Source organism: Brassica oleracea, chromosome C6 (assembly GCF_000695525.1).
Source record: "Brassica oleracea var. oleracea cultivar TO1000 chromosome C6, BOL, whole genome shotgun sequence".
In the NCBI taxonomy this organism is placed as follows: Eukaryota; Viridiplantae; Streptophyta; class Magnoliopsida; order Brassicales; family Brassicaceae; genus Brassica; species Brassica oleracea.
Window position 1 is genome coordinate 31,394,921 of NC_027753.1, and position 7,143 is coordinate 31,402,063.

General features: G+C 28.9%; 1 protein-coding gene across 3 annotated transcripts; it reads left to right on the forward strand.

Moving 5' to 3' along the window:
* The first annotated feature begins 410 nt into the window (after window positions 1-410).
* LOC106299341 (transcription factor TCP1-like) lies at window positions 411-2,112 on the forward strand. 3 transcript variants are annotated; one of them, XM_013735448.1, is made up of 3 exons: window positions 411-495; window positions 878-1,947; window positions 2,045-2,112. In XM_013735448.1, the coding sequence occupies exons 2-3, from the start codon at window positions 894-896 to the stop codon at window positions 2,053-2,055; spliced, it is 1,065 nt and encodes a 354-aa protein (XP_013590902.1). In that variant the 5' UTR covers window positions 411-495; window positions 878-893; the 3' UTR covers window positions 2,056-2,112. The 3 variants fall into 3 exon arrangements, with proteins under 3 accessions (XP_013590902.1, XP_013590903.1, XP_013590904.1); XM_013735449.1 differs by lacking the exon at window positions 411-495 and adding an exon at window positions 628-767; XM_013735450.1 differs by lacking the exon at window positions 411-495 and adding an exon at window positions 628-720.
* Window positions 2,113-7,143: the final 5,031 nt, after the last annotated feature.

Here is a 7,143-nt window from a genome sequence, read left to right on the forward strand (position 1 = left end):
AAGTTAACTCATTAAAGTGAAGTTTGATGGGTTAAGGAAAAAGAAAAACATATCGAGCTTATGAATGTTTCCATATTATTATTAGGAAAAGATGTAGTTTCGCTCTTAGGAAAAGATGTAGCTTCTTCCTATATAAAGAGTTCTCATGGAGAGATGTTCCATCAAGAGAAACACATTGAAAGGTTTAGTTTTGAGAGAGTTTCTAAATCTAATAAGAAGAGAAGTTCATATAATCTTTGTGTTTGTGCAACTTTAACATTTATATAAAAATAAGTATATCTGGACAAAAGAATAGCAGTTTTTTTTTTTGAAAAAAAAAGAAAAGAAAGAAAAGCAGATCTTATATGAGACAGGGACAAGAAAAGAACTGTACATTCATCTTTGAATCATGACTCTTAAAAGCCTGGTCTTTATCATCGAAATAGAATCTCTTCACAGGTCGTTTTCTGTGGTTATTTCTGGACCATTATTGCATTGCCAAGACTTCACATGAAGGTACCTATTTGTATATGTATACGTAGTAAAAGTATATTCTACGATGATACTAAAACTAGTTAAGTTTGAGGTTAATTCCCAATATATATGCTCATTTATATAGTATAGGATCTGCAACTGGAAACCCTAAAATCAATCGTTAACCCTGTGCTAAAAAAAGTTATACTGTAATTAAGTTTTGCGAGCAGATCTTCAGCTTTTGGCTCTTGAGCTTTTTGTCTTGGTGTGAGAATTGGACGCTTACTCTCTATCTCTACCTCTCTTGTTTCTTGGTTTCTTCTTTTCTCTTTCCTGTCTTTAGCCAAAAATCTCTTTTTCATGTGAAACTTGTGGTTTTATTTCTAAAAGAAAAACTCATAGTCTTGATTCTTGATTTGTGTAGCTCCTTAAGCTCAGTGATGTCTTCTTCCAACAATGGTTACAATAATGGTAGTAACAACGGAGTGTTCCCTCTCTCTCTTTACCTTTCTTCACTCTCCGGGCATCAAGATATCATCTGTAATCCCTACAATCATCAGTTAACAGCATCACCGGGCCAAATGGTATCAGCAGTGCCTGAGTCTCTGATGGATTACATGGCGTTTAACTCAAACAATGTTATGAATCAGCAAGGTTTTGAGATTCCTGAGGTGTCGAGAGAAATGAAGAAGGCTGTGAAAAAAGATAGGCATAGCAAGATTCACACGGCACAAGGTCTTAGAGAAAGGAGGGTAAGGCTTTCTATTGGAATTTCTCGCCAGTTCTTCGATCTCCAGGATATGTTGGGGTTTGATAAAGCCAGTAAAACATTAGACTGGTTACTCAAGAAATCAAGAAGAGCCATCAAAGAGCTTGTCCAAGAAAAAAAGCTCAACAACAATGTTGAAGATTTTGGAAACGAGGGAGGTAATGTAGTACATGAAGAGGATGATTATGATTATGATGATGATAATGTTGGCGATAATAACTTTGTGTATGGTTTGAGCCCCTATTCCTTCGAAGAAGAAGTGCTATGTGAGGTCAAGAAGGCAGAGAAAAGAAAGAAGAAGACTGAAATGAGCAACACTTCTTCAAAGGGGTCAAGAGCCAAAGCAAAAGGAAAGGCTAAGGGTTTAACAAGAGACATGATCAATGATCATCCAGAAACCGCCTCTGAGATCATACAAACTGAAATAATGGACCCATTCAAGAGGTCTATAATCTTCAATGAAGGAGAAGAAATGACACATTCTTTCTACAAGGAATCAATCCAAGAGTCTGATAATCATGAATGTATTACCAAGACGAAGGTCAATCTTCCCATGAATATGGATCAAGGTTATAATCAACATTATGGGGCGTTAATGTTGAAAGATCAGGGTTCTAGTAGCAACTACAATGCCATTCTGCCTCAAAACTTGGATTGTGACTATAATCCAAACCCTTTTATTGATCAACTCTTTTGTGGAGTCACCAACACAAATTTCTTCAGAGGTATAGTTTGAATTTTAGAAGCTTTACTAACCTAAAATATGATTCATATATCTTGGCATTCTATGATATGTTTCTTTTTCTTGTTTTTATCTGGCAGGGTTCCCATAAATCCTGATAATTTCGGAGAACTATGCATCAAATTCAAACATGTAAGGCAAATAGTCCTTTATTCCCCTTGAATATAAATTAAATCTTTGGTTATCTGTGTTCTTCTGAACATGTTATCTGATCTTATATGTCATTGATCAAGATTTATTTTCTAAGATACAGTTTGTCTACCTTAATACATTTTAGCTACAATTTTCAAGTGGCATATATAACCTTTACAGTATTTCAATTTGAAGACGAATCAGCAAATTATTTATAAATTTGATGAAACCCAATCCATTCCAAGATCCTTACATAATTTTGATTAGGTACTACACACAAAATTGTTTTAAGACTAAGTAATTTACAATTTAACGTTCCATATAAAGCTCTACATTAATTAGTTCATTTCCTTAAACCCTAATTTCCATTAGGACCTACATATTACACTATGCATGATGATGACTATTGACGCTCACATATACAAGACTGTATCCACACACAAACATGTAATGTTTGACTAAGTTACCATGTAAATTGAAATGAAACTGAGCACTAGTGTGTAAACTGGAAGCGTGCCATCGAAATATGCTTAGGAATGCAGGATAGATCTTAGTGTTGATATTATTGTCTACTGATATATATATATCTATTATCTTGCTCAGATAATGATATTTTGCAATGATACATATGATTTGGCGTTTTGAAGGCATACATTAATTGATTTTATTGGCTTTTAAAGTTCGGTTTTGGACAAGAGGATTGTTAACTCCTACGTTTTTGAATATGATATGAAGTGATCTGCTTAAGTCCCTCTCTTTTGTCTACAATCTGTAAGTTCCTTAGTACTTCAAAATTATTGTAAATTTTCACAACTTCCAGATATCCATTAATATTATAACGCAATTTAGAATCTAGTCGGAAATTGCAAATGCCATTTATCCTATAATACTATCTGGAACCATATTAACTCATTTGAAAAGCTAATCGAAATTTATTAGCTGTATACTGTGTTGCCACGGTATTATATAAAAACTAAATCTGAAAATGTGAGTGAGACAGCAAAAATCAAGAGATATGGTTTCAAAGAAAATTGATGATTTAATAGTTTCTAAAGAAAGGTTCAAGAGAACGCTGCAAGATTTGAATAAGTTTTTTCTAGTTGCTGTAAATTTATTAATTCTAATAATTAGCTTTGCAAATAAGATATATACATGTGTCTGTAGTTTATAAATAATTGGGAGCAAATTTATGCTAAAATGGCATGTCTTCCGAAAAATCCCAACAGATATGAAACATTATAATTTTGGCTTAGTCAGTCTCTTCGAAATTGTTTTCCAAACTACCTAACTACACCATTAATATGCATGATGGACCACAACTTGAAAAGAACAATAGAAAGTTTAAACTCTTTCAAAAAAAAAAAATCACTGGTATCTAAAATTAATCAATCACTACGAAGCTCATGGAAAATGTTTAACCTAAGAACTAGATAAAAACTGAGTATATATCAAGAGCAGCATTAACGCAAAAGGGGGAGCGTGGGTTCTTATTTATTTTTTTGCGGGTCCCATAGCAATTAAAACCCACTAAGAGTTTACCTTAATGCTGCTCTTACATGACTCACATATGATTGTTTCTTACGTATATAAACGAGTCAATCTTAAAGCTTTGTGCGTTCATTTAGATAAAATTACTAAACAATTCTCGTTACGAACTAAAGACGGAAAGAAAATCCCTGTATATACAAAGACAAAAGTAATGCTGCTGAGAGATAAAGAGAGGGAGACCTTTTAAACTGTTCCTCGTTGCTTCAAAACAGAATAGCACTCCAAAGCAGAGAATACAACCTTGTTATGTTTGAAGAATATATAAGCAGTCAAAAGAACTTTAGTAAATATAAGAGAGAAATTAAAGCTAGAAGGGAGAAATTATTTCATTTTTGTTGCTTATTTTTGCTTCAAACTTCATCTTCAAAGCAAGTAAGAAGTGTACTGACAGACTAATATCTAGACTTGGCTAGCTGGATTAGTTAAGTTACCTACGAATAATCAACAATATTTAATTACCAAATGCCTGAAAACTGATTATCTCAAAAGATTTTGTTGAAAGGCGGAAGTAACTTTATTATATAAAATTTCATATGTCAGATCATCCTATGAAATAAATTCGCAGAAATAGCTGATTATAATATTCACATAATATCTTTCCTACATGTCTTTGTGGTACTATTTAATAGTAAAAAAAAATTAGTCTGATTGGACATCCACTGCGTCCAATCTCTAAAGGATACCAGATCCTTTCGCTACGTGCACGTAATATATTTAAATTTGTACATTTATAATTTTTATTTGTATGTAATTTTTTGTATATTAAATTATATAAAACTAATTTTAAATTTTTTTATTTTATTTTTAGTTTGAAGTAAGTATTTTTATTATATGTAACACAATTAACTAATGAAATATGAAGAATCAAGTCCGAGATTTTAGAGTTATGTAAAAAAAATATAATTATGTATATAACATAAATTATCTTAGTTTAAAAAATCGGAATCTCATCTCGAATAAATTCACGAAAAGAAAAAGTACTCCAATAACCTACTTAAAATATAAAACTCCCTTTTCAAAAAAAAAAACGTACTTAATAATATTTTTTACATGTAATATTTGAAAACTGACAATTGAATATCAATTTAGAATATTATTTTAATATATCTAACGGTAAAATATTAATTGTAATAAACAAATTTTGAATTTTGTAATATTACATGAATTAGAAGTCTCTAAAATCTAAAATTTATTTTATTAACATAATATATTTTTTATTCATTTATTATTTTGACATTACAAAATATTTCTTTAGTTTAATTTGTATATTAATTTTTAATAATTTAGTTTCTTTTTAAGTAATTTTAAAATTATCAAGAATATAATATATTTAAAATTATTTATTTAAATATATCCAAATATGATGTCTCATTTTTATGTCTGTTTGCGTTGAACATATTTATTTTTTAGTTTGTATATTTAATAACACCTTGTTGCGTGCTGTTCTATGGTTTTAATAAATGTGTTGTCATTTCATTTTTATTACTACTAACATAATTTTTAAGTGATCAGTGATAATGTAGTTTTAACGTTATGTATTATATTTTATCGTATATATTTTAACTCTTCATGCATTTTTTTAGAATCATTTTAATTAGATAATAGGTTTAAAGATGTAAATAAAATTGTATATGTTGTAAATTTAGACTTTTTAGTGTAACTGAGCACTATCAATTATGGAAATTATATTATGATTTTATTTTACTAAATCTTTCTTTCTGTGTATATTTTTTGTTATATTTTGTATTTTTACAATTTTATTGTCTTATTCTTTAATTACAGAGAATTGGTATTTCCAATTTTTGTTTCATATACCTTAAAAGTCTTCGGTTGATTTTGTTTGTTTTCTTTCTCCAATTACAATGTACACTTCGACCGTTTTTTTTTTTTTGGATCAAACTACTAATATCATCAGATAGAAAAGCTTAAACTCCAAAAATGGAGTGAGTATTTGTTCTAGGGAAAACTGATTTACTCACTAATATAGTGAGATATTATAAAATTAGAAGGTATGAAAACTCTTCTCTGTTGTCCTACGCTGGACATAATTAAGTTGTAGTTAATTGATTCTATATTTGTGATAACTGGAAATACACCTTTATGTTTTCATTACATCATCCTTAATTGGTTTACGGTTCGACCATTTCTAATATACTGAGAGTAACATAATATTAGATGTTGATTATCTCATTCCAATTAGGAATGCACAGAATGAGAGAAATTCAAGGTGAGACAACTTTGCAATTTTGTCCTCATATCTATATAGAGTTAGTTTATAGATTACTTTATATGTTTCAAAATGTAATCAGTTTTAATTAAAATCTGTAATATTTAAAAATTATTACTTTAGAAAACTGTTATTTAATATATAAATTTAATCAATTACACAGTAATTTACATTATTTAATTGTCCACACAATATCCAATAAATATAAAGTTACGTTGAAATATAAAAATAATTTATATAGTGAAAAAAAATACTTTTAAACCATTATATTATAAAACAAAGGGAATATTCAAATTATATTAAAACATTAGAATAGTAAGAATTAGAAAAGCTGAAATTTCAACGTCGATCATTTACGTCGGCCCTGCCTTAAACCATCTCCAATGTATTTCTCTATTTTTTTCTCTAAAATAGAAGAATTTCATAATAGAGATGGATTTATCTCCGATGTATTTTTCTATTTTCTCTCATAAAAAAGAATATTCTTGATATATTCTTTTCTAAGTTTACAAATAATACTTTTTACTTGTGAAAGTTGAAAACCAACCCAATTTATTTTAGTATTTTATAAAATTATGATATATTTACACTAAATATTTCTTTACATACTATTATGTAAATAAAAAATATAATTATATTTATATAAATAATATATTTCACTAAAAAAAATATTTTCGGTTATAATTGTTTAAGTAAAAAGTTAAAGGATCATTTTGTAAAAACAAATAGAGAAGGTAACATGGCAAAAATATAGTTTCTTATTGGCCGATTATTTTCGCCTACGTGGACACTTTATCTAAGGCTTATATCTTCTTTTTATTACTTGTTTGATCTTTGCTAGAGATGATAAATTTACAGTTCAATTACAGAAATTTTATAGAAAAGTATATCAACATCACACTCCAACTTCATCTATTTCTAAAAAAGGGTGTTAGTTAATACATTTATTAGTCTTAGACATATATATAATGAAAAATATAAAATCCATGAAAAAAGTTTGCTTCTTGATATAACATAAAAATAGAAAAATTATTGAACCAAAATTTTATTTTGTTTGTGTGAAGATGCTTTGACAAATTTATAACAACATATATATATATATATCTGTGTGTAAATATTCGACAGTATGAGGTATCATTGAAAACGAGTTAAGTTTAACGTAAGTCAATCTAAATGGGCCACATTAGAATCTAAATGGGTCTAAAGTCTGGCTTAATCATGAAAGAGGCCCATTACGCGTACGTTGCTTGCCCAGAAAGTCGGAGAGGAAAG

Coding starts and splice junctions, on each gene's coding strand:
- LOC106299341 (XM_013735448.1), top strand. CDS start 894: ATGTCTTCTTCCAACAATGGTTACAATAATGGTAGTAACAACGGAGTG.